Source organism: Lutra lutra, chromosome 4, assembly GCF_902655055.1.
Source record: "Lutra lutra chromosome 4, mLutLut1.2, whole genome shotgun sequence".
Taxonomy (NCBI): Eukaryota; Metazoa; Chordata; class Mammalia; order Carnivora; family Mustelidae; genus Lutra; species Lutra lutra.
Genome location: NC_062281.1, coordinates 151504396 through 151531435, shown reverse-complemented (window position 1 = coordinate 151531435; position 27040 = coordinate 151504396). Strand labels below are relative to the sequence as shown.

The window sequence follows — 27040 nt, the reverse complement described above, 5'->3', positions numbered from 1 at the left end:
TTCAAGTTCAGGTCAACTCTACCAAATACCTCCCAAGTGCCAAGCATTAAATGTAAGTAATGAGTAAGATGAAATCCACAGGAATCCCTAGAGAGAGAGGGAGAGAGAGGGAGAGAGAGAGAGAGAGAGAGAGATACATAGTAACTGGTGCTTACAGCACAGCAATTATGGGGCTGAGTGCAAACTTGGAATGTGAGGGGAGGAGCAGGCAGTTAATCTGTCTTTGGTGGGGAAGAGGAGGTGATTTTCAAGACACTCTTTGAAACTATTATAGCTTTGTCCCAACATCACCTCCTCCACCCAAACTGGCAAAATCATTCACGTTGTGCAAGAGCCACCATCATGAAGCCTTTCCCTGAGCTCCAAAGTTCACAGAACACCTTCCCATCATGAAGTGCTCAGCATACAACCCAGTGTTCAACTGATACAAATTCTATTTCTTTGCTCCTTTGCAGTCATTCATTTTTTTAATGAGTTGAAATCTCCCTTTTTCCTTCTTGAGTTAGAAGATAAGCTGCTGGAGATCAGGGCTCTATACTCTCAGCTCTGTATCTCTGGGATCCAGCCCCAAGGGTTGTGAGAACAGCTAATAAAAGTGGGTGGGAGAGGCACCTGGGTGGCTCAGTTGGTTAAGTGTCTGCCTTTGGCTCAGGTCATGAACCCAGGGTCCTGGGATCGAGTCCCACATTGGGCTCCCATGTGATCTCTCTCTCTCAAGTAAATAAATAAAATCTTTAAAAAAAAAAGTGGATGGGCCAATTAATGGGGGGATGGGAGGCCTCACCAGGGCAACAGCAGCTGGCCAGGAGGAGAGGGGGTGGACAGCAGGGACCTAGACGCAGAGAGAGAGCACCGCTGGTCTCCCAGGAGCATGGCAGTGTTTTCACAAGTGGAAGCCACAGACCAGTGTGGTGGTGCTGATGGGCTAGGAAAAGTCTGAGACAAAGTGCAAAGGAGTAGTTAAAAATGTTATGGAACCTCTTTCCCCTAGTTTCAGCTCCAGGGCCAGGTTCCTCTCCAGATTTCGTTTGTGATCCTGCCCTAATCCTGCGCTGGAGAGTTTAGGGTCTGTCTAAATGCAGGCAATCATGCCTAATAGAAGCCTCCAGTGGGAAGAAAATTGCTTCCATTTCTTAATGCATCTGATGCTGACCTTCGCTCCAGTGGGCAAAGCAAGGCCCCTTGGTGGTCCCATTGTCTCACCGTTTTGTGGTCAATGAATTGATCCAGAGGCGGTTTGCGAAACAGTCCAGCCTGCTGGCCACACGTGGGGGAGGGCTGGGGGGGAAGTGGGGAGTTTGCTGTTCACCAGTGCGAGTCCTGCAACAATCTGCATTCACTGCCTGAGCACCGTGAAAGGCTGCCTTTAACCCCCAGGCATTCTCCTATGAGCACTGAGATTGGCTTCAGGAGAGAGAGCAAGTCAGAGGCAGAACCGGAATAAACCTCCGACGTGTACTGCGCGCCAGCAGCTGGGGCTGGGGGTTGACGTGATCGGACTCCGTCCTCACGAGGTAGCAACGGTTAGCGCTGCTTTCAGATGAGGCTAAGTGACTTGAACAATGTCATAGCCAGGAACCTGAACCAAAGCTTTTGTTTTTCTTACTAGTTCATGATAATTATTGATAAAAATGGCTTGATTATTCCTATTTCCCGTTTCTGTGCTGGTGTTCTCCAAAGTTTGCAGACCACGGTTTGCCTTGGGACGCAGCGGCGACTCCTGGATTCCACACCTCCCTTTTTGTTCTCCGTAGTAGGGCGTAATTGTCCCTTCTTTCATTCGATGGCCCTACCCCCGCCCATCTTTCTTTCTCTCTCTTTCCTCCTTTCTCCCTTATTTCTCCCCCAAATACAGTCTTACCTCCTCATATTGACCATTTGCCCTTGTGAAAATTTTATTTATCATATTGTAGCAAAGGGATGGTGCTCACTATTTATTAAATTTCACATGGTTCCCTGTAATAGACCCTGGTAATCACCATTCTTCTCCTTCTTTATTTTATTTATTGATAGAGAGAAAGAGAGGGAGAGCGGGGAGGGCAAGGGGGAGAGGGAGAGAGAGAATCCTCAAGCAGACTCCATGCCCAGCGCGGAGCCCGATGTAGGGCTGGATCTCATGGCTCTGAGATCATGACCTGAGCCAAAATCAAGAGTCAGGTGCTTAACTGACTGAGCCACCCAGGCGCCCCAGGTGATCACCATTCTTAATGATAACACTTAATTATTGTACTGGCTGCAGTTATTAGGTGTTTAACTAAATACATACATGATCTAACTTAATCTTTACAACAATCCCATGAGGAAGGTGGCCTTCCCCATTTTACAGAGGAAAAGGCTGAGGCACAGCAAAGTTAAAAAGATAGACCAGAGTCACACATCAGTAAGTGGCAGAAGAGGATTCGAACTGTTAGCATTGTGGGTTGTGTCCTGTCAGTGTATATTTTTGGATAAATGGGAGGGTATTTATAACAGGTTGGTGGCATAAGAGAAGGGTTGTTTTGTTTTCCACTTACCTCACTTAATATCCTGTTATGAGCATTTTCCCATGCCATTCAATATTCTTTGATAATTTTTTTTTTTAGGGCTGCTTAGAACCCTGTTGTACAGATGAACTACAAGGTATTCATCTCTTCTCTTGTTACTAGGTTTTTGTTTCCTTTTTCTTCTTTTCTTTTGCTACTACAAATAACATAAAAGAAGGTATCTTTTTATATATACATCTTTGCCAACGTTTAAAATGATGCCTTTAGTTGATCATTGCGTTTGAGGTTATTGGATCAAAAGCTATAAACATTTCTAATGTTTTGGATATAGATGGTTACATTCGTCGCCTAAACTCTTATATCAACTTCTATTCTCATCTCATTTTATAAAAGTGTCCATCTCATCACTCTCAGTGACATCGAGTATTATAGATTTTTAATCATTGTCAATTTGATGGGTAAAGCATGTTGTTAGTTTGATTTTCATTTTTTATTCCTAGAAAAGTGAAACATTTTGCCTATATATTCACCATCATAGTTCTGAAAGTTGTCTATTTCCTTTGAGATGTGTCTTTCTTACAAATTGTATCACTCCTTGTACATTAAGGATTTCACTTGTGGCAAATTTGTGTGTGTGTGTGTGTGTGTGTGTGTGTGTGTGTGTGTGTGTGTTAGCTGTCATTTACTTATACTCATGGTTTCCTTATTTGAAATTCACAATTTATTTTGGGGGTGAGATCCAGCAGCCCGAGTGTGACATTTTCTTACCAGGCAAGATGACCACAACATCTGTATTTTAAAACTTCTCTCGGTCAGAATCATTTGTCTTTCAAGAATCTTTGAGTACGTTGCTTTAGATAATCACCCCCATTAGAAAGGTGTGATTATCTCTGGTTACCAGCTGATCAGCTAGTTTTCTTTCTGGGTACCTAGCAGGGCTACGATCCCCTGACCTCCCGAAGGGCAGGTTTGCAACATGACCTGTTTTGAGTAGTGGCGAGTGAGCAGAGGGAGGGTCTTTTCCAGGGTGAAGAAGCTTTTAGGGCAGAGTGAGATGACATTTCCCCCTCCTTACCACTGCTGCGGTGATCTTGGGAGCACATGACCACATAAAGCCTCCATCACCTGGTACCCTGAGGAGCACTGCCAATAACCTCCTTTTTAATATGCTTTGGACATGTTGTGTGATTGAGAAATAAAGTTTTGATGTACTAAGCCACTAAGATTTGGGACTTCTCATTTTTACTGCAGCATAACCAAGTCCTTCCTGACCTCTACATGAGCATCACTCACTATATCATTTCCTTCTACCCTGGGCAATGCCCAAGTTCTGTACAATGGCTTCTCCACCAGCCTGGACCTTAGACCGCAACTCAGCCACCCTGACTACTGATAGAAATGTACATGGATGGTAGAGTAGGTGACTAGGGTTGCCAGTCAAATAAAAAAATGTCCAGCTAAATTTGAATATTAGATAAACAACAAATATTTGTATAGTACAAGGATGTCCCATGAAATATTTGGGGGATGCTTTTAGTACAAATTACCCATTATTTGTCTGAAATTCAAATTTAACTGGACGTCCTGCCTCTTCACTTGCCAATCTGTCAACTCTTCACTTTCTTATCATGCCGCTTTCTCAGGAAGAAGTCCTTGGGTTTTTGATGTCTCCTTCTATACTCTCTTTCCATCATATTTCTCTTACGTCATTGCTTTCATCTCTTGGTCTTTTGCTTCTGTGTAAGAATATTTTTACAGTGCGTTCCACATCACTGACTCCATTTGTTCTTTACAGTTTCTAATGTAGGCTTTCATCTGCCACTGTGCCTGGGGCTTCCTACAGTCAGCCACTACCTTTCTCATCTGATGAGGGCTCAATAGCTCAGCTTCCTTTTTTTGACTTCCTTAGTTCATTTTCTTAAATCTTCTTATAAACACAAAGCAAAGGCAATTGACTTCTATTTTCCCACTTTTCGATGGAGGCTCTTCTTCTACGTCTTGAACGTAATTTCAACCTTTGGTGTTTGGGACTCTCTTTATGTGTCACTGCTTTTTTTTTTTTTTTTTAGCTCTTTGAGCAAAGAGCCGTTTCTCTGAGGATGGATTTTTACCAGTAAACAGTGGGAATGGGCTCTTCCGTGTTCTTCTTCCCCATCCATCCGGCTCCTACAGGAATCGTGTTTTGGGTCTTGATCTTTCAAGCATGGTTTATGGCTGTAAGCCCCAGCCAACATTCTTGTGTCTAGGAATTGCTGACCCAGTGGCCTCTGCTGTCCTGGAAAGTAATCACTGTTCCACCTGGTGAGCTGACTCCACAGAGAATTATGGGGGGATAATGTGAAGGCATCTGCAGTTTTCTCCTGCCAGAGAGAGTGTGTGCAAGAGTGGGATGCCCAGATCGTACATTTCTAATTCAGGTCCGGGACTTACAAAGGAAGGTTTTAAGAGCCTCCAGTCATCTCTCCTCACCAGCTCCTGAACACATCTCTGAGTCTTTCATCTTTCTCCTCGGCCGCCCACACAGCCCTTCCCAGCACTACACTGATAGTGGCTGTGATACTTTCCACTGTATCACACGCAGGCTGGGAAGCCACTAGCCTTCGGTAGAGTGCGGCACCTCTGAGGGTAACGTACCAGTCTGACTGAGGTGTTTAGCATGCTGACCCGCCCTACCTCTCCTTCTCCCTCCCTCTCTCTCTCCCCTCCCTCCAACCCCATAATCATATCACATGCTTGGCACCTGATGTTCCCAATGCCCAGTCTGGCACACCCAACCTATTTAGGTGGATACCAAAGAAAACTCCATTAATTTTCAGTTTTAGGGAAAAGATGCAAGTCAAATATAAGTGACATGTAAAGCCCAGGGATCTACTTTTCCCTTGAACTCTGTTCACTCCCACGCCCATCTGTGATACCAAGCAATGTCACCACAACCTCAGCCAATCCCAGATTTCTCTTGAGCTGCCTACAACCTTTGACTGACTTTATCCTCCTCAGTGCTTGTTAGTGGCTATACCCTAAGTGTCACTACTGAGCACATAGCAGAGGAGAGGATCTGAATGGCAGACTTCTTGTTCTGCAGAAACTGTACATTTGACATACAAGTAAAAACACTGTGGGAAGCTGCCAGGGTTGGGAACTACAGAGCTTCCTGTCAGGAGTTCCAGTCCCTCATCACCCCTCCTTGGCGGCAAGACTAAACCTCCGGGAGCAACGTGGGGCAGGGGTGTGGTGGATGCCAGACAACCAGTGACTGTACAGACAACAGCAAGAAGAGCTTGGCCGAGGAGGGAACGTGGACCCTGTGCAGAAGACCCCATAGGCAAGGACCCACAACTGCTGATGTGTATGACAGTCTTGTTCAAGCAAATGTATTCTTAGTTTAAGCTGTAAAACTGCTCCTATGTGGTAACAGGTGGTTGGGATCGTTCGTTGTTATTCACCAAACCCACAGCAAAGTCTGGAGGGGAGGGAAGAAGTCAAAGTCTCGGGTCCAGACCTCACAGAGGCTTTCCAGCAGCCACAGACAGACACAACCTCTGTGAACTTGAGTTTCGTCCACCATGAAATGGAAATCAGTGTATGCAATCTGCAGAGGCATGAGGATTCGATGAGATAATGCTCCTAAAGTCCCTGGCAGAGCATCATGGATGTAGAAGGTGCTCAAAACGTTAGCAATCACCATGAGGTACCGCCCCGTCCTGTAAGACGGCCGTGCCTGGATGTGTCCTACAGCTCGGCACGTGCCACAGGCTTCGTCCTCTCAGCTTCCTGTGTTCTCCTCCAGTGTCTTAATTCCTGTCACATCGCAGGAACTTAACAACTATTTGTTGGTTGAATGAATGAAAGCTAAAATAAAGAAATAGCGGAAAGGGCGGTTCTCTGCTGAAATGGAAACCCTATCAATTTCAGAGGGCTGGAATTAGAAGCCAATGGTGAGTTTCCTTTAGCAACTTGGGTGGCCTGAGTGGGAGGGACTCAAGGGTCTCTAGCTGGGGCTGAACAGTATATTGTTATTGGTCCAATCCAGATTGATTATCCACTCTAATGTGTGTGCCTCGAGATTGGGGCATGGGTCTTATTGAGCTCTGTATCCCAAGCCCCGGGCATTTTTTTAAAAAAGACTTTATTTATTTATTTGTCAGAGAGAGAGAGAGAGAGAATGAACAAGTGGGGGGAGCAGCAGGGAGAGGGAGAAGCAGGATTCCTGCTAAGAAGGGAGCCCAATGTGGGGCTTGATCCAGGACCCTGGGATTATGACCTGAGCTGAAGACAGATGCTTAACCGACTGAGCCACCCAGGCGTCCCCAGCTGTACCTTAATTTTGATGACCTCTGGATTGTACTGCACCGCGTCTCCCCACTCCTGCATCAGCTCTGCCGTCGGGAGCTCCTTGTAGGCCAGAGTGGTGATGTGCTCACTGGCCCCTCCTCGCACAAGGACCACCAAGTCTTCCACCATGGTGTTTCTCTTGTTTCTGTCTGGAATGGACACAGAGACCTGGCATGTCAAGGGACCCACTTCAGCTCCTTGGAATTTACTGCCACCCAATCAATTACCTAATTACCGCAATATTTATTAAACTCATCCCGCAGGTGCCGGTGGACAAAGTGGCTTCCTACCAGCAGAGGGAGTCATGGCGCAAGGGGCAAAAGGCAGCTCTCTCAATCTTTTGGACCTAAGTTGGGGGCAGGACAAGGAAGGGACATCTATAAATGTCACTGAGTCTATGGAAGATAGAGAGCTGATGGACAGATAAATATATACACATGTGTATAAATATAAATACAGATATATCGATAGACGGGTCATAGATAGACACATAGGTCGACAGGGAGATGAGTTAGTGATCATTCATGTGTCAGCCTGTAATCTAATTGTTGTACATGTATTAACTCACTTACTTGCGGATAAGAAATTTTGGGCGTTAAGGGTGAAAAGGTTTATCCAGGTAATGCTGCAGAGCTCTAGTTATAGTGCTTCTGTGTATGGGATAACAGAGGCGGGAATATTTGTAAAGGCTGGGTTTCATATGTGATAAATACCCACTAAAGAGTGTCTACTAGGAAATGGTTATTATTTTGACCTTTCCCAGAAAGCCCTCAAGCATATCATTCAATCTTCTCATTCTCATCTGTCCATGGACCCAATGCCAAAAGAGGTGGTGTCGAGGAACCATTCAGCCCCGAGCCTGCCACACCTGAGGACCACAGACAGGGAGTTTTGCACGCTGCTGACAGGGGTGCACAGCAGTACAAGCATTGCAGAAAACAGTTTTGTTGGGACTAGTCCAGAAAAAATACGCAGTCTACAACCCAACAATCCCACTCGCGGTGCATGCCCTGGGAAACCCTTGCATACGTGTACTAGACGGCTGCGGAAAAAAGTTCAAAGCTACAGTGACTGTACTTGTTCAAAACAGGAAGCGACCCAAATCCAACAGTGGCATGGACAAAGTGTTGTATTCATACAATAAAATGCTATGCAGCAACGGAGACTATCATTATACACAAAAACATGATGATGAATGGGAAAAAAAGAAACCAACACCCAGAACTGAAAAGATCACATCCCATCCATATAAAGTTCAAAAACAGGCAACAGGGGTTTCTGGGGGCTCAGTTGGTTAAGCGTCTGCCTTGGGCTCACGTCATGATCCCAGGATCCTGGGATCAAGTCCCGCACCAGGTTCCCTGCTCCACAGGGAGCCTGCTTCTCCCTTTCCCTCTGCTGCTTCTCCTCCTTGTGCTCTCTCTGTCTCTCTCTCTCTGTCTCTCTCTGTGTGTGTGTCAAATAAATAAATAAAATCTTTAAAACAAAATAAAACCAAAACAAGCAACACTAAGCTGTATTGGTCAGGGATACATATGGCAGTAAAACTATTAAGACAGGAAGGATGTGTTTAACACAGAAGTTTGGATGGTGTTTTCACCAAAAGGGATGGAGCAGCTGTAGTTGGCAAGGGTTCTGGGGTCCTGGGCAATGTTCCATCAAGGGACCCATGCAGGGTGGTAGGGGGGAAGGGGGTTAATTTACAAGCCTTGTTAATTCTTTAATTTTTTTTTTTTTTTAAGATTTTAGTTTCAAGTCATCTCTCTACCCAATGTAGGGCTGGAACTTACAAGCCTGAGAACAAGAGGGGCAAGGCCCACTGACCGAGCCAGATGGGCACTCCATAAGTCTTTTTTCAAGAGCACCTGTGTTCTACGCATGCGTCTCTGACTGGACGTCTCTTCCAACCCAGGCCTACCAGAATGAGCAAATAAACAGTATCAACCAGACATCAGTCACCGGTGCAAGCGATTGTCCTAGACCAGCAGTTACATTTTTGTTGTTTTGTTTTGTTTCAGCCGGGGAACTCTTTCTCCACATTCCATCCCAGGTAGAAGCTCAGTAAGTAGAGCCGGTGGAGGCTTGCTCCTCGGGGTGCGGCAGAGGTCACGGACTAAGTCCTTGTCGATCGGCCTCTCTATCCTACTCCACCTGCTGTGCTGATTCCCAGTTCCCTTGAATGGCCTCCAGGTTTCCTGCTCCCGGACACTTGGCATTACATCCTGGAGCCTACGCCAGCCCCCAGTCTGGTCTTCCCTGCCGTGTGGGCTCTGCTACATGACTTATGTCTTCAGATGCTCTTTTAGTCTCTGTCCCACCCTTGTCTCAGGTAAGGGCTAGTCTCCTCACCTGCTCCCTCACCTCCTCTACCTGGCCCCGACACCCCTGCCTCCAACCTCCAGATAGGCAAACTCTCAGCCCTCCAGAGTCAATTTCCATTGTCATTTTCCTCCTGCCTTAAAAACAACATTCCTGCTTTATTCCTCGAGCGGCAATTCCAAAGCTCCCTCCCTTAGGAAGCCTGTCCGGATGCTTCAGACTGGGTTTCGTGCTTACTGCTGCCTTGTCATTGTTTCTTTAAGTGTTCGCCTGCTTTGTGTGAGCGCCCTGGGGATAGGAATACAATTTTATTCATTTTTGTATGTCCAGCATATCATAGGAGCTGAATAAGTTTTTACTGAATGAATCATTATTTTAATTGAAATGTCTTAGAATATCTGGTGTTTGGCTTAAAGAGTGACTCAGTTTTGGGGATGCGAGGAAGGGAAAGACGATGATCACGGAAGTCACATACGCCTGCCACTTACCTCCTATTTCTCTCAGAATATCCTGGCATCGCTCCACTGACACACCGAGCTTGACATAGACCACCTTAATAGCAGCGCCGATTCTAAAACCCATCTGGGCACAGGCTTGGACATCCTTAAGAGAGTAATCTGAAGGAAGCACGAAAAAGGCCCGTGACCTAAAGGTAATTCACCCTGTCCCTTCTCCTGTTCTCCATTCCAAAGGCCTTGCCCTTCCTGGATGTCATGGGGCCCCCACGGACTCAGGTTCAGATAAAAGGGCAGCTAGCTTGGTGACCTCAATGCGGGGAGAGGCTAACATCGGCACAGAGACCTCATGAGAGATGGATAGCAACTTCCCCTCAGGGTCCTCGGAGGCTCTGAGGCTCTTTGCCACTCTCCAAAGAGTTTTCTAAAATTGTGGCTCCTGATAGCAACCCTCTAGGGACTGATTCCATGAATCGAGGTTGCCACCATCTGTTCCCCTTCTGCTCACCCTCTCTTCTTTATGCTTGGCTATAGAAGAGAGAGCTTGCTCATTTATTAATTGAGGTGATGCATTTAAAGTGTCAGTCTAGGACCTGGCAAAGAAAAGGGGCCAATTTCCCCTATTTTTTCATTTTTTGGCTCATTTCCCACTTGCTCCTCCCTAATTCTCCACAAGGCATTCTCCCCTCCTGGGCTTGCTGAGAACTTGGGTGTGACTTGTCGGCACTTGGAGGCCAGGCAAGGAGAGAAGGGCAAGTCTATGTCTGGGCTGTTCTAGTGGTGTTAGGGTACATCAGTATTCCCCCAGACACATTCCTTGAAATACAAATCTCTTAATAATATCTCTTGTAATTTTTGTACTACTATTACAAGAAAAAGTGCTTCTGTAGTCAAGTAAGTGTGACCAATGTTGTATCAGGATCATATTTGCAGAAATATGAAAAGTGCATTGGAAACCAGTGGGATGGAGTACCCTCTCTTTGACCCTTGTGCGAGGGGGGCCACACTGGCTTAGATTTACATACATCATATGCCATGTGTCCTCCTGCAAGTACAATGGACTTATAACCAAACCCTGGCTCTGCCTGCCCTTGTGAACTGTGTGACCCAGGGCAGCTCAGCTGTCAAGTACTATGTTGGAGGAAAGAACATGGGATTGGGAATCATGAGTCACACCTTAGGCCTGCCATTGTTCGAAAGTTCTGTAATTATACATGTGGGGAAAAGAGACTTCAGGGGGGCAATGGGAGGTGAATATTAGTTTGGAGCCTAGTGTAATAATCTATGAATTTGCTTCTTAAAATGTGGCTTATGGATCCGCAGCACTGACATCATGTCACACTTGTTTGAAATGCAGAATTCTGGGTTTCACCTCAAACTTACTGATGGGACTTGCTAATCGACTAGAAGGAAGGAAATACAGTCAAGGTTGACTCCTAGGTCTTTGGCTTGAGCCACTGGTTGGATGGTAAAACCATTCTGAGATGTGGGTGACTATGGAAGACACAAATTTGGGAAAGAAAAGCAAAAGTTGACTTTTGGGGTATGGTAAGGTGGGGCTGGATGTTGGACATGTCAATGGTGATGTCAAGGAGTCATTGGGATGTAAGCTCTTGGGTTCAGGGAAGAGGGCCAGGGTGGAAATAGACAAGGGGGGAAGTTTCCACATGTTGGAGGCATCTAAAATCATGAGCTTGGGTGATGCTGTCTAGAGACAGTAGTTACAGAAAAGAGGACCACCCAGACAGAGGGTTGGGTAGAAGAGGACCCACAGGAACAGGTTATGAAAAAGGGGAGATCTGCTAGTGAAACTATAGGCAGAGAGGGAGAAGTGAACTAGAAGCAGACTCTGTACCTCTTCTCCCACCAACTAAGAGAAGCCTCTCCCTACCACCTTGCAGAGCTCACATGGGGCCCAGCAGGAAAACCTCAGTCCCCAGGGCTGTGTACCTGCTTTCTCCATGGCCTCCTTTTTCATGATGAGTGTGTATTCGTAAATGCCCCCCAGCACAGCCTCTGTGATGTAGTGGGTCCCGAAATCACGGAAGAGATCTCTGTACTCCCCGTAACTATACTCCAGGGGCAGCAGCTTGACTCTCTGAAGGAACTCGTAATGGAGCATGAGGCTTCTGGCTTTCAGCCTGTAATGTGCTACTTCAAGGTCAGAGCGCGCGTGCAGAAATGAGCTTTTCTAAATGAAAGACCGACATGGGAAAACCAGACCTTTAAAGTTAGGAATCTGGAACGAGAAGATGAACTTTGCAAATGCCATCCGACATTCTTGGCCTGGGGTCATCACTCTTACGATTCCTTGAGGATACTTGGGGGAAGATGGGCCTGTTTGACAAGGGTTCATTCCTCATAAATATTTCGATGTCCTTTCGGCATGGGAGAGCTTGCCCTTAACTCACCCCCTCAGAGCGGCAAAGCGGCAATGAGAAGGGTCGGCGGCCAGAGGCAGACATGGAGAGGAGCAGCAAGTGCACCCAGGACCACTCTGGGAGGAAGTGGGGTCTACCTGCCTGCCAAGGCAGCCTCTTTGTTTATGCTTTTCAGATTCTGAAGGCCTCTCAAGAGCAAGTCAAAGAGGTGTTTTAGGAAGGCGAGACACTGTAGTGTACGACGAGACAACAAACTACAGCCTGCATCCCGAATCACGTGACTGGGGTTAATTATGGAGTCTCACTGGAACGCAGCCATGCCCTTTCATTTGTGTACTCTCCACGGCTGCTCTCACCCCCCACCCAATGGCAGAGTGGTAAGTAGTTGTGACAGAGACCCTAGGATCCTACAAAGCCTAAAATATTTACTATCTGGCCCTTTACAGGAAATATTTGGGGCCCTCTGCTGTGGGGGCCAGACTGAAAGAGGGTGACGCTCGGTGAAGTGTAGGCAGCAGAAGGTCCGAGGGGTCCGAGGTGAGAGGTTCTTCGCTGATGTGTAGATGGAGGACGATGTGAGAGAGTGGGTAGCATTCACGAGGCACCTTCTGCCCCAGTCTTCAAACTTACAGCCAGCTTGACCTATCAGTTCTAGAAGGCCATGCCAGCTCCCGTGGTGCCAACCGCCCGGGCTCCTCATTGCTCCCTCCCTCCCTCCCTCCCTCATTGCTCGCCTCATTCTAGTCCTATCCCGGAGACTCAGGACTCTCCCTTCTTCTTTACCCTTCCAAGTGAAGCGGTGCTCTGTGATTTTTCTAAATACTGTAGGTTTCCTCTCTTGCTCGGACGTTGACAGAAGCCTTCCCGCGGATCTCCCTTCTTTCTCCAGCTTGCCTTCCCTGCTCCAATCAGAGCGGACATCTTAAAACTCTGGGAGTATCGGGGCACCTGGGTGGCTCAGTGGGTTAAAGCCTCTGCCTTCAGCTCGGGTCATGGTCCCGGTGTCCTGGGATCGAGCCCCACATCGGGCTCTGTGCTCAGCAGGGAGCCTGCTTCCTCCTCTCTCTCTATCTGCCTGCCTCTCTGCCTACTTGTGATCTCTGTCTGTCAAATAAATAAAAAAATAAAAAATAAAAATAAAAAAAAAGCAAAAAAAACTCTGGGAGTATTCCACACATGCCTTGTCGCATTGCCCTTCATAGATACTATGTTTTTTATAAACTGAAGGTTTGTGGCAACCTGTATCAAGCAAAGTTGTCGGCCCCGTTTTCCAACAGCATTTACTCACTCTGTGTCTCTGTGCCCAATGCTGGTAATTCTCGCAATACTTCAACATCTTCTTTATTATTATTTTTTGGCATGGTCATCAGTAACGATGACTTGCTGAAAACTCAGATGACGGCTAGCATTTTTAGCAGTATTTTTAATTAAGGTATGTCCATTGTTATTTTAGATATAATGCTATTGCATACTTAAGAGATGGCAGTATTGCGTGAACATAACTTGTGTGTGCACTGGGAAATCAAAAAATTTGCTTAACTCACTTTACTGTGACATGCACTTCATTGCAGTGGTTTGGAACCAAGCCTGCCGTATCTTCGAGGTATGCCTGGGTTATGGGGTACCTCTAGACTTAAAACAAAACCCAGCATTGGCTCTCTATTATTGTCTCCAGAATAAAATCCACTCCCTTACTGTGAACATAGGAACTCCCACTCTGTCCCCTGGTAGTGAGTACGCCTCCCCATACCTTCCTATTGCCCACCACCACACCCTACATCAGCATCAGTCCAACTTCTCACTGTTCCTCAAATCCGCCATTCTCTTCATAACACAATTTTGCACATGCTATTCCTTCTGCCTTAAATGCTCTTCCCTGCCTTTTCTGCCGGATGCATATCTACTTATATTTTTAAGCAACTGCTTAGCAGCTGCTGCCTGTGTGACACCATCCCTGAATTTCCCAGACATACACTCCATTCTCCAGGACAGCAATGCATTTTGTTTCTGTTTCCTTCAGAGCACGTACTCTCCTGTATTACAACTGATACATATATTAATTATTAGTTACCTGCATACACATTTGCCTCTTCTCCTGGACTGTGAGCTTGAAGGCAAGAATGAGAGTGGATCTGTCTCCAGGCCTCAATTCTACTCTAACACCCAGAACACTGTAAGCACACTGTGACTGGCTGTTTGAATCAGGGAGGTGGGTGTGGGAGGGGCGGTGGGGAGCAGGAGAAAAGGAGTAAACGGATGGCACCCTTCTTTTGCTCCCCAACGAAGTACGTTCCTTCTCATCAGTCCCACCCTTCATCACTCTATTTCTGTCTTAAGCACCTACTAAGTGCCATCTTAAGTCCAAAGATAAAAGAAACAGCCTGTGCCCTCAAGTGGATCAGAGCCTAGAAGATAAGGAAAAACATGCAAAGACTGTAACAATCTCGTTAACGTTTACTACTCATTTTCTGTTGGTCAGTAGTTCAGCAGCAGAGACCTTTCTGAGCTCCCCTCACCTCTTTTTCCTCCTATGAAGCATCACAGGTGACTTGATCTCCTCCATGGTCCGCTCAGATTCATTTTCTAACATATCGCACTCATGTCGAAAATGCTCGGGGACAAGAGAATAAAATGCACCTTCCTTGCTGAGGAATTCAAGGTTCCCCAAGGCTGCCTGTCACCTGCTTCTCCGACATCATATCCCATTACTTCCTGGTCCAATTACTCCTCTTCCACCAACTCTCAGGCTCTGACCCTCATCTTACAGGCAAGAGGGAGCAGGTGACAGGGTTAGATTTGTATCCTAGAAACGTCTTTCTGGCAGCACATACATCTGAAGGGGAAGTCGGGAGAAGGAGACCTCTCAGGGGGGCCAAGCAAGAGGTGCCAGGGCCCGGGCTAGTTAAGATATAACCAGAGTTAGATTGAGAAATATTGGAGAGTCGGAGCGCCTGGGTGGCTCAGTCGTTAAGTGTCTGCCTTTGGCTCAGGTCATGATCCCGGGGTCCTGGGATTGAGCCCCGCATCGGGCTTCCTGTACAGCAGGAAGCCTGCTTCTCCCTCTCCCACTCCCCCGGAGGCTTGTGTTCCCTCTCTCGCTGTGTCTGTCTCTGTCCAATAAATAAGTAAATAATCTTAAAAAAAAAAAAAAAACATGGGAGAGTGACACTGAAGGATTTGGTGGCCAATAATGTGGAAATGAAGAGAAGAGAGAGAGCAAACCATGATTCTGCAATGCTTCATCTAGGAAATTGGAATGAAACAAATGCTATTTAATAGAGAAAATGGGGGAGGAAGAGCTTGCTCTGGAGTGTCCATGAGGAATTCAGGTAATGAGGCCTGCAACAGTGTGTGGTGCCGGTCAGAGCATAACAGGAAGGTCAGAAACAGTGAGGAAGGTGTGCGGCTTGCCCTGGTGGCGGCAGGGGGGCGGGGGTGGGTGGGTGGGGATAGGGGTAGGGGAGGTGAATGGAAGACATCATTATCCGGCGTGGTCGAGGGATAAGAAGAGAAGATGGCCATGAATTAAATAAAGAGCAGGTGGGGAGATTAGAACCTGGAAAGGGAAGCGATAAGGAGGAGCAAACACACAGGAGGGGCAGGTGTGCGACGGCGCAGTTGACGCCACCAAATGCTCCGAGAGGTCAGAGAAGAAGAGGTCTGGGGTGATATTCTGGAGAGAGCTTCTGAAGAACATTTAGGAGTTAAAGTTAAAGTGCTGGGGGCTGAAACACCTCCAGAGATGATCTGGTCTGGAAAAGCTACAATCTCAAGCTTAATGAAAACCTGGGGAGGGGAGTCTGGGTGGTTCAGTCCATTGAGCTCAGATCATGATCTCCGGGTCCTGGGATCGAGCCCTGCATCGGGTCCCACATTCAGTGGGGAGTCTGCCTGCTCCTCTCCCTCTTCCCTGCTGTGTGCTCTCTCTCTCTCTCTTAAATGAATAAATCTTTAAAAAAAAGGAAAACCATGGGATAAAGCTCATTAGAAAGTGAGAGAACACAAATATAGAAGAAAATAATTATAGACCACTGCCTGGCTTTTCTAAAAAGTAAGTTCATGTAAGACCTTGCTGTTTTTTTGTTTGTTTGTTTGTTTGTTTGTTTGTTTTTTTGTGAGAAGATTTTCAAGATATCAAAAATACAACTTGTTGCTAGGCCTGGTAGTAATGGGGAACACAGACACATCCGGGCATGAAAATTCAAATGGATATACAGAAATTAAAGGGCAACAAAGGGTACTTACAGTGTGAGAGAATCGTTTGATTCTTCTAATAAATTGTTTGTTATTATCATCTTTGAGGTTCAAACCAAGTTCAACTACTCCAGGTACTTTAAAACCAAAGTTGAAACTAAACTTGCTTTCTCCGGTCTCTGTGAAGTTTTTTTCAAAATCTGAGTATGATTCATACTCTGTCAGCGCAAATTCATATTTGCCTTGGGTCTAAAGGAGGAAAAAAGAAAATGCTTCCTATTTCATTTGACTCACATCAGTTCCATACAAGTCAACAGATATCCTTTTGTATTCTTATGGTGTAAGAATATATTCTTATGGTAAGGCTCTCGACTAGAGGCTCTGGATATGGAAACCTCAAGGCTGACTGTGTTCTCTAGCACCATGGCTCCCAATCCAGGAGGAGAGACAGACTATGGGCGAAACTCAGGTAGGGGCTTGACTTGGGTTCACCTGGGGACTTGGGGACATGGCTTAGGCAAAGGCCCATAGGTGGAAAAGAACAGGATGTATTCTACAAAGTGCTGGGATTCTGGTGTGGTTGACCCAGAAGATGCAACAATGAGGTGAAGGGACAGGCGTTGTGAGGGAATGTGTTGGCATCAAAATGTTGAGGTGTCTGCATTACTTGCTCTGAAATTTGGACTCGATCCAAAGATGAGCTAACAGGGGCATAGCTGAGCCTCTAGAAGTTCCCTTTGGGAGAGCACAGGGGTTGGACTGGAAGGGATGCATCTCGGGTCAGAGAGACAGGCCAGTGAGGATGCTGTAAGGAGAGAGCAGCTGACAGCTGACAAAGTCTGGTCAAAGGTGGGGATGAAGTGACATGGTGGGAAAGTGCCTTCCGGAGAACGTAGAAGAGCTGTTTGCTCAAAAATCAGTGCTCATTTTTCTTGCATAGGGGAGCTGCCAAAGACACTGCCTGGATGGCCTTGGAGGGACCCGTCTCCAGTGGACTCTACCCCCCACATGTCAGCTTCTGGTTGCGTAAACACTCAGCTGCTGAGGAAGGGATTCCCAGCGTGGCCTGAGGTAGAACGTGTTTTCCAGCTGAGCAACCTTGGGTGACCAACTTGACTTCCATATGCCTCAGTTTCTTCATGTGTAACACAGAGACGATGGCTGTTCCTCCCATTGGGCTTGTTCTGGGGATGGAGTCTACATGGGGAAAACACATACTTCGCCCGACATGTCCCTCAGAAAACACGGGCTCTGCAGGGAGGAAACTAATGACTTGTGTCCTGGCAAGTCGGGGGCTACTTTAACCAGGATGATAAATGGCTGCTCTGAGATCCTCCCTTGAAAGGAGAGACCATGTGGGTGGCAGTGGGCATGGTGGGGCAGGCTGTGCTTGTCCATATCTCTTTTTTGGCCAGTAAGTATGTGTGGAGGGAAGAGGAGAAGGAGGAAGAGGGGGAGGAGGAGGAAGTAGTAACCTAACCCTCACGACTGCATGATTTTAAAAGTAGAAACTCGGGCGCCTGGTGGCTCAGTGTGTTAATCCTCTGCCTTTGGCTCAGGTCATGGTCTCAGGGTCCTGGGATTGAGCCCCACATCCGGTTCTCTGCTCAGCAGGGAGCCTGCTTCCCCCCCCTCTCTCTGCCTGCCTCTCTGTCTACTTGTGTTTCTCTCTGTGTGTGTCAAATAAATAAATAAAATCTTAAAAAAAAAAAAAGTAGAAACTCTCCTCAACTACTCTCTCATATGCAGTCCAGCCTGCTTATCTTACAGACAAGGAAGCTGGGGCCCAGTGTGGAGAAGAAGCTCCGCCTAAAGTAAGACTGGGACGGGGCAGAGCCAGGCCTGGAACCCATGTCCTTCCCTTGATCTCCTGTGTGTGTGTGCGCGTGTGTGCGTGTGCGTGCAGGTGCGCACGCACACATGCTGTGGTCGGAGCCTGTCCCAGCCTCCCACTGTCTGTGAGGTCTGCTTTGAAGCAGGCATGTCTGAGGAACACAGGCTTAGATGGACAGAGCATGTTATGACTTCAAAACCTTAGCAGAATGCTGGTTCCTATAGGTGAGGTCTCGGCAGTAACCGCAAGAAAGCAGTTTACGCGTGCTGAGCATGCTCCCTCACCCCAGGGAGCCACGTGCTGACTGTGTGTGTTCCGCAGTGACACTGGAGTCTCACTAATCCTCTCCCTGTGGGGCAGAAACTTCCCAGCCCCCCACTGAAAGAGGGGAAAACGGAGGCTCAGAGCACGTAGGCTGACTCAGCTGCCCTCCTGCGGAGTCACCAAGTCTATGAGACTCCCAATCCCCAGCTCTACTTCTGTCTTCCCTGCCAGCTTTGCTACTACTGCTTGCCCAGTTCAGCTCTTGCAACTCTTGCCATGACCGCATGTGGCACGCCAGCCTGGCCACTCTGTCCTGAGGAAGGGAACTGTCCATTGTACGCATAAAGAGTTGAAGCTCAAAGAGAAAGAGAGATGCATCCACACGCCCCCAGCTAGCAAGCCACAGGGCCGGGCCTCGGTTCCCTGCTGACTGGCTCCTTTGTATGTGCTCCCTCTACTGCCCTGCAGGGGCTTCCTGGCTCTCACATACCTGTGGGGTGTAGCTGTCCACATTGTAGGGCTTCCTGAATCTCGTGTTCAGTATGTAATGGGGGGAGCATCCACCGGCGTAATACCTGTGATCCAGGACCGGGCCCTCAAATCTGTTGGTGAACAGATTTATCCTGCAGGGAAGGCATGGAAAGGGGGGAGAGGTTAGGGTCATCAGACTATGTCATCTTCACTGGCAGACTCTAATGGAGGAAACCCAAACTTCTTGGTATAGCATTCAAGGTCCTCGGTAGGTGGTCCAAACCAGCTTTCTGGCTTCATCTGTGGCCCTTCGAAACCATGATCATATACCCTATTCCCAGTCATTGGGAGAAGCTTGCTCTTCCTTCAATCTGCTCTGCTCCCTCTCTGTTGTGGAACTGCTATTCCCTGTGCCCAGAATGCCCTTCCACCTGCTCAGTGTTTTATCTCTTACTTGTCTTTCAAGATTGAGCTCTGTTGTTGCCTCATGGGAAGCCTCGACCAACACTGGTTGTGCTAAAGCTAGAGGCCTTCCTAAGACCCTGTGCCTGTCCCCTCAAGCAGGGGTCATTCTGTACGTGTATACTTTCCATATGAGAATATTTAAGCAAAATAGGTAAGAACAGGGACTCTGGGGTCAGATACCTGGGGTCAAATCCCTGTTCTGTCATTTCCTAGCAATGTGGCCTCAGGCAAACCAGCTAACCTCTATGTCCCTTGGTTGCCTGCAAAGAAGACAACCAAATGGCCAACAGACACATGAAAAAGTGCTCAACATCCCTCAGCATCAGGGAAATACAAATCAAAACCACAGTGAGATACCACCTTGTATCAGTCAGAACGGCTAAACTTAACAAGTCAGGAAATGACAGATGTTGACAAGGATGCAGAGAAAGAAATGTTGGTAGAAATGCAAGCTTGTGCAGCCACTCTGGAAAACAGCATGGAGGGTCCTCAAAAAGTTGAAAATAGAGCTACCCTACGACCCAGCAATTGCACTATGGATATTTACCCTAAAGATACAAATGTTGTGATCTGAAGGGGCACATGCACCCCAATGCTTATAGCAGCAGTGTCCACAATAGCCAAACTATGGAAAGAGCCTAGATGACAGATGAGTGGATACAAAAGATGTGGAATACACAAACACACACACACACACACACATACACACACATATACATATAATGGAATACTATGCAGCCATAAAAAAACTGAAATATTGCCATTTGCAATGATGTGTATGGAACTAGAGGGTATTATGCTAAGCAAAAGAAGTCAATCAGAGAAAGAAAATTATCATATGATCTTTCTGATATGAGGAATTTGAGAAATAAGACAGAGGATCATAGAGTAAGGGAGGGAAAAATGAAACAAGACCAAACCATAGAGGGAGACAAACCATAAGAGACTCTTAATCTCAGGAAACAAACTGAGGGTTGCTGGAGGAGAGAGGGGTAGGAGGGATGGGGTGGCTGGGTGACGGACATTGGGGAGGGTATGTGCTATGGTGAGTGCTGTGAATTGTGTAAGACTGATGAATCACAGACCTGTACTCCTGGGGCAAATACTTTGTATGTTAATTTTTAAAAATGCACCCAAGGACAATTCCTGCTTCATGCTGTTATGAGGATTACATATGCCCGTGTTTGTTAGGTGTTCAACACTGCCCAGCTTATGATAAATATTTCATATTATTTGTGTATCTGTTGTCCCACTATATTGAGTGCTTTTTTTATTATGTTATGTTAGTCATCATACAGTACATCATTAGTTTTTGATGTAGTGTTCCATGATTCATTTTTTGCATATAACATCCATTATTCCACGCATTCCATGTCCTTCTTAAAATCCATCACCAGGCTCACCCATACCCTCATGCTTCTCCCTTCTAAAACCCTCAGTTTGTTTCCTGGAGTCCACAGTCTCTCATGGTTTGTCTCCCACCCTGATTTCTCCCCCTTCATTCCTCCCTTCCTTTTCCTAATGTCCTCCATGCTATTCCTTATGGCCCACAAAGAAGTGAAACCATATGATAATTGACTTTCTCTGCTTGACTTATTTCACTTAGCACAATCTCCTCCAGTCCCACCCATGTTGATGTATTCATCCTTTCTGATGACTGATTAATATTCCATTGTATATATGGACCACATCTTCTTTATCCATTCTTCTGTTGAAGGGAGTCTCCATTCTTTCTATTGTGGACATTGCTGCTATGAACACTGGGGTACATGTGTCCCTTTTTCTCACTACATCTGTATCTTTGGGGTAAATACCCAGTAAAGCAATTGCTGGGTCATAGGGAAGCTCTATTTTTAATTTTTTGAGGAACCTCCACACTGTTTTTCCAAAGTGGCTGCGCCAATTTGCATTCCCACCAACAGTGTAAGAGGGTTCCCCTTTCTCCACAACTTCTCCAACATCTGTTGCTTCTTGCCTTGTCAATTTTTGTCATTCTAACTGTGTAAGGTGGTATCTCAATGTGGTTTTGATTTGAATTTTCCTGAAGGCTAATGATGATGAATAATTTCCTGTGTGTCTGTTAGCCATTTGTATGTCTTCTTTGGAGAAGTGTCTCTTCATGTCTTCTGACCATTTTTTGACTTGATTATCTGTTTTTTGGGTGTTGAGTTTGAGAAGTTCTTTATAGATCTTGGATATCAGCCTTTGTCTGTAGTGTCATTTGCAAATATCTTCTCCCATTTTGTGGGTTGCCTCTTTGTTTTGTTGATTGTTCCCTTTGCTGTGCAGAAGCCCTTTTTATCAAAAAGGAGAATTTCAGACCAATATCCCTGATGAATATGGATGCCAAAATTCTCGACAAGAGCCTAGCTAATAGGATCCAACAGTACATTAAAAGGATTATCCATCTCGACCAGGTGGGATTTATCCCTGGGATGCAAGGGTGGCTCAATATTTGTAAATCAATCAATGTGATAAAAAAAAAACATAAATAAGAGAAGAGGAGAAGAGACAAGAACCACCTGGTCCTCTCAATTGATATAGAAAAAGCATTTGACAAAATACAGGATCCTCTCCTGATTAAAACTCTTCAGATTATAGGGACAGAGAGAACATTCTTCAACTTCATAAAATCCATCTATGAAAAACCCACAGAGAACATCTTTCTCAATGGGGAAAATCTAAGAGCCTTCCCACTGAGATCAGGAACACGACAGGGATGCCAACTCTCGCCACTGGTGTTCAACATAGTACTAGAAGTCCTAGCAACAGCAGTCAGACAACAAAAAGAAATAAAATATATTCAAATTGGCAAAGAAGAAGCCAAACTCTCTCTCTTCGCAAATGATGTGGTTGATACTCTATATGGAAAACCCAAAAGTCTCCATCCCCAAATTATTTGAACTCATATAGCAATTCAGTAATGTAGCAGGATACAAAATCAATGCACAGAAAGCAGTTGCTTTCTTATACACTAAGAATGACACTGTAGAAAGAGAAATCAGAGAATTAATTCCATTTATAATAGCACCAAAAACCATAAGATACCTTGGAATAAACCTATCCAAAGAGGTAAAGGATCTATACTCAAGGAACTACAGAACACTCATGAAAGAAACTGAAGAAGACAGAAAAAGATGGGAAAACATTCCATGCTCATGGATCGGAAAAATAAATTTGTTAAAATGTCTATGCTGCCCAGAGCAAACTATACTTTCAATGCCATCCTGATCAAAATACCAACGGCATTTTTCAAAATGCTGAAACGAACAATCCTAAAATTTGTATGGAACCAGAAAAAACCCCAAATCACTAAGGAAATGTTGAAAAAGAAAAACAAAGCTGGGCATATTGCCTGATTTAAAGCTATAATACAAAGCTGTGATCGCCAAGACAGCATGGTACCTTGAATGCCCTTGAGGGTGTTGGTTTCCATCTTAAATTTTGTACGATCTCCATCACAAGACACCAAACAATCATCATTTACTGAGGAGCTAACTAGAAACAGACACAGCAGTGGGTGATGCTACATACGGATCACCTTACAGAGCGTCCCGCCAAGCCCGGGGCAGATGTCATTATGTCAATTTAGAAGAGATGAAAATCCAGTCACTGCCTCTGAAGGCAGGCTTCCATTCCTGACCAGCTCTGATTACTACTGAGAGCTCTGTCTTCTCTCAGCTCTGTGCACTGGCCTCAGTTCTGGTCGTAACAGAATTGTCTTGGGCTCTCTTTCCTGTAACAGAGTTTCGTGTATTGTAATAATGTCTATATTTTATTTAATCAGTACAGTGTGGTGCTTACTTCGTGGAGGCAGCCATTGTAGTCAGCTTACACATATTGGCTCCTTATAAGGATTAATCCTTGCAAGACAGTGATGGTGATGATGATTCCCATTTCACAGAGGAGGAAAGTGAGGTAACTAATCTTCCGAGGTCTCACTGCCAGCCAGCATCCTTCCCCCCACACAAGCTGCCTCTCACTTGTCTGCTACCGTCCCATGAGCTTATTTGATCCTCATAGAACTTGAGAGAAGGGTGTTGTTGATTTCCTTCTCCGGATGGCAAAACCAAAGTCCCACATAGAGGTGCGCCTCACCTGAGGTCCCATGGCCAGTGAGCTGTCATTCTGTCCCCTCCTATACGGTCTGCTGTGGCTCTACTTCTGGCTTGGAATGTCTGCTCCATCACCCTCTCAGTCATATGACCCCCAGGAAATTTCTTACCATTCACAGGCTTCAGTTTCCTTACTAAGGAGGTATGGATTATAATAACTCGCTTATAAGATGGTGCTGAGAGCAGGTCTTATCTGTAGGAGACTCTCTCTCTCTCTAATGGCAACCTTTAAGCAGAGACTTGATTTTTGCTTAAGAAGAAGGTGAATTCCACTCAGGGTTACTGTTTTCCCCACACTGCCTCATATACAATGATTTTTAGTGTGTGTGAGGGGAGGCTCTCACTCTTCCTCCTGGAGGCTAAGAGCTGTAGAATGTGGCAGAAAGGGAGGGCAAACACCAAGCTACTTTGGTCCTTTCTGACCTTGCTTCTCTGATCTCCAGAGGACTGATCAACTCAGAGGTCCCCAGAAGCTTGAAACCCTGACTGACTGAAGACCCATCTCAGAGATCCATTTCTTCACTAACTACCTAGGAACCTAACCTCTGGACCAGAACCTATGCTGGGCCTAGAGATACAGAAAGAGATAAAACCTCCCCTGCAAGTTGTCAGGGCGCCTGGGGGGTGCAGTGGGTCGAGTGTCTGACTCCTGTTTTGCCTCAGGTCACAGTCTCAGGGTCATGAGATCAGGCCTAACAATGGGTTCTACATGGAGTCTGCTTAAGAATCTCTCTCTTGGGGGGGCGCCTGGGTGGCTCAGTGGGTTAAGCCGCTGCCTTCGGCTCAGGTCATGATCCCAGGTCCTGGGTTCGAGCCCCACATCGGGCTTTCTGCTCAGCGGGGAGCCTGCTTCCTCCTCTCTCTCTGCCTGCCTCTCTGCTTGCTTGTGATTTCTCTCTGTCAAATAAATAAATAAAATCTTTAAAAAAAAAAATCTCTCTCTTGGGACACCTGGGTGGTTGCCTTAAGCTCAGGTCATGATCCCAGGGTCCCAGGATCAAGTCCTGCATCGAGCTCCTTGCTTGGCAGGGAGCCTGCTTCTCTCTCTGCCTCTGCCTGCCACTCTGCCTGCTTGTGCTCTCTCTCTCTCTCTCTCTCTGACAAATAAATAAAATCTTTAAAAAAAAAATCTCTCTCTCCCCCTCTCTCTTCCCCTCTCCCCATCATGAGCTCTCTCTCTCTCTCTCAAGTAAATAAATAAATCTTAGGAAAAAAACATACAAAATGTCTCCCTTGCAAGTTGTCAGTAGGATTCAGAGGTAATGCTTAGAAAGCACGTAACACAGTCACATAGTTAAGTGTTAAATAAACGTTCATCCCCAGCCCTGGCATAAAGCCCATGTGGTCTTCATGCACAGCTACTGTTCCTCACCTATGTTCCTAACCCAGCCCTCCGTGTGGCCTCTATGTGTCCCTGGGATGTGCTCCTGGAGCTCCCTGGAACCTTCTTCAGAGAGCAGCTACAAACGTCCACTTCCATTACAATCTTTTTTCAGAAAGGAAAGGATCTTGTTAATATCTGCTCCCTTCCTCCCCTCCAGACTTACATTTAATTCCGTGCCTTCCCATCTACACAACAGGAGGATAGTAACTTACCCACTGGCCAGACGGCCAATCGCCCAGTACTGCTCCATTTCATGCTGACATTTTTTAGAAATCTTCTTACAGTTCGCTTCATCAGACTGGTCTCCACAGTCATTGTCCCCGTTGCAGAGAAGTCTACGGTTTACACACCTCCCTGGAGGGAGAAAGGGCATTACCCATAGTCCTGTGGCTGCCAACATGGTGTGTGAACAAACATGGTGTGAGCACCTACTATGTGCCAGACATTTTGCTGGACCTTTAAGGCCATTTTGATTAGTCCTCGTGTATCAGGGTAGATCAGTAATGGCATTAACAGTGTATTCCCCCCAAAAAGCCAGTGTTGCACTTCTAAATGCTCTTGAATGGGAGGTTATTGACAGAGGAGGAAGGGAAAGTGTCTGCATGGCTGGGATTGAAATGACCAGACAGGAGGGAAGTCTAGACTTCTCTCCCTGAGGCTGGTGAGGTGAGGTGGGTTTGGTGGGTCCTACAAGTAGTGCTAGCTGTGTGACCTTCCACAGTTTACCTGACCTCCTTGCCTTGGTTTGCTTACCTGTAAAATGGGGAAGTCATCATACCTACCCTCCCAGGGTTGTTGGGGGGTTAAATGAGTAAGAGGAAGAATAGAGGCTCATGGTAAGTTCTAGGTGAGTGTGATCACTCTTCTTATTGTTTTGGTGGGCCAAATGCGCAAGACTGGTAAACATTTGCAGCAGGATTAGAAATTATAACTTTCTAATCACAAATGCTTCCCACTAAATAGCACTACCTCCAACACCACAGCCATTTATTTTTAAACTCCAAAAATATCTGTATTCAACATTTGTAACACTTTTCTTCCTTCAAATGCTTACCTTCCCCCCAACTCCCAATTGGACTCTTTCTCTTATTTGTATATTCTCGTGAGATAAAGCCTGTAAAACAGGTGACCCTCTTTCCTTAGATGTGTCTGATCACTTTTAACCAATATTAAAAGCAGAATGTCAATCTGCTCTTCAAATGTTTCTTACAAGGCACTTAAACTAAAGCCTACCTGAATAACCATTATGGCTTCGGTCAGAATCATGGAACGCTGGCCATAATGAGTCCATGGACACGCTGTAAAATCTTTCAGATTTATTACATAGAATTCTGCATTTGCAATAAGGCCTGGAAATAGCTCTAAAAATCTCTAACTCTTTCTTAAAAGCCCCCGGAGCACAGTCCACATGGGTATAGTCAATGTGTAGAGCTGCAACTCCCATTGAGATAATTTGGGTCAAAATACTCATATTTTTGCTGGAGACTTGGAAAAATAGAGAGGCATAGGTTTGCTTGAATTCATGACATAAGGGAGTCGGAAAGACGAGTCTTTACTTAGTTTCACAGCAGATGATTACTCATTTGTATGCTCTGTCCTTCCCGCTGTCCATCCATCTGTCCTTTTTCTCCTCCTTTCCCTTAATCAAAAAATTTTACTGGCTATTGCTTAGAGCATGCTTATAAGGTGTTAACATCACTTCCAGTTTTCTACTGAGAGGACCAACATGCAGAAAAATTAAATGACTTCTCATAAGTCACAAAGTCAGAAGAAGACTTGACTCAGGATTACTGATTTCAGCACATACACTTTTGGTGTCCTTCATGTCAATGGATGTAATTTGCATTCCCCAATTTCTAATCACAGGTCTTCTACCTACCTGCTGTCTGATCTTGAGTGAGTAACCTCCCCAAGTCTCAAGTTCCTAATTCATTAAATGGAAATAATATCAACACCTACTTTATAGGGCTGTTTTTGTGAAATAACACCCGTAAAGGGAGATCAAGGAGGCCTCTCGGCCTGACACATGACCCTGACCTTGAGCACTAGGTAACGGCAGGTCCCCCCATCATCAGGTGTCATCACCTCATTTGCTAGATTTCCCCTCCCACTCTTGCAGCCCGTTATACCTGTCTGTGCACACACAAAGCCTTCACAACGCACTTGACTTCTGCATGGTCTGCTGGTAACACAGTCTTCAACTTCCTTGTCAGAGAAGTTACACGGTTCCCCATAGAACTGAGATGGCCGGAGCAAGTAGACATGTCTGTACTGTGGCAGAGAGGAGCAAGGTGAACCAAGGGCAAAGCCTCAGGGGCCTCAGGAACTGAGGGATACACTCAA

The 27040-nt window shown here is 46.0% G+C and overlaps 1 protein-coding gene across 1 annotated transcript in view; it reads right to left on the bottom strand.

Moving 5' to 3' along the window:
• Positions 1-27040, bottom strand: part of C8B (complement C8 beta chain) — a 43147-nt gene that overhangs the window by 5196 nt on the left and 10911 nt on the right. The window contains exons 4-10 of the mRNA XM_047728418.1: positions 26827-26968; positions 24910-25051; positions 18753-18885; positions 16216-16413; positions 11540-11780; positions 9623-9751; positions 6801-6964 (exon numbers count right to left, since the gene is read on the bottom strand). Of these exons, the coding sequence (XP_047584374.1) occupies positions 6801-6964; positions 9623-9751; positions 11540-11780; positions 16216-16413; positions 18753-18885; positions 24910-25051; positions 26827-26968 (1149 nt within the window). The remainder of the gene's footprint in view (positions 1-6800; positions 6965-9622; positions 9752-11539; positions 11781-16215; positions 16414-18752; positions 18886-24909; positions 25052-26826; positions 26969-27040) is intronic.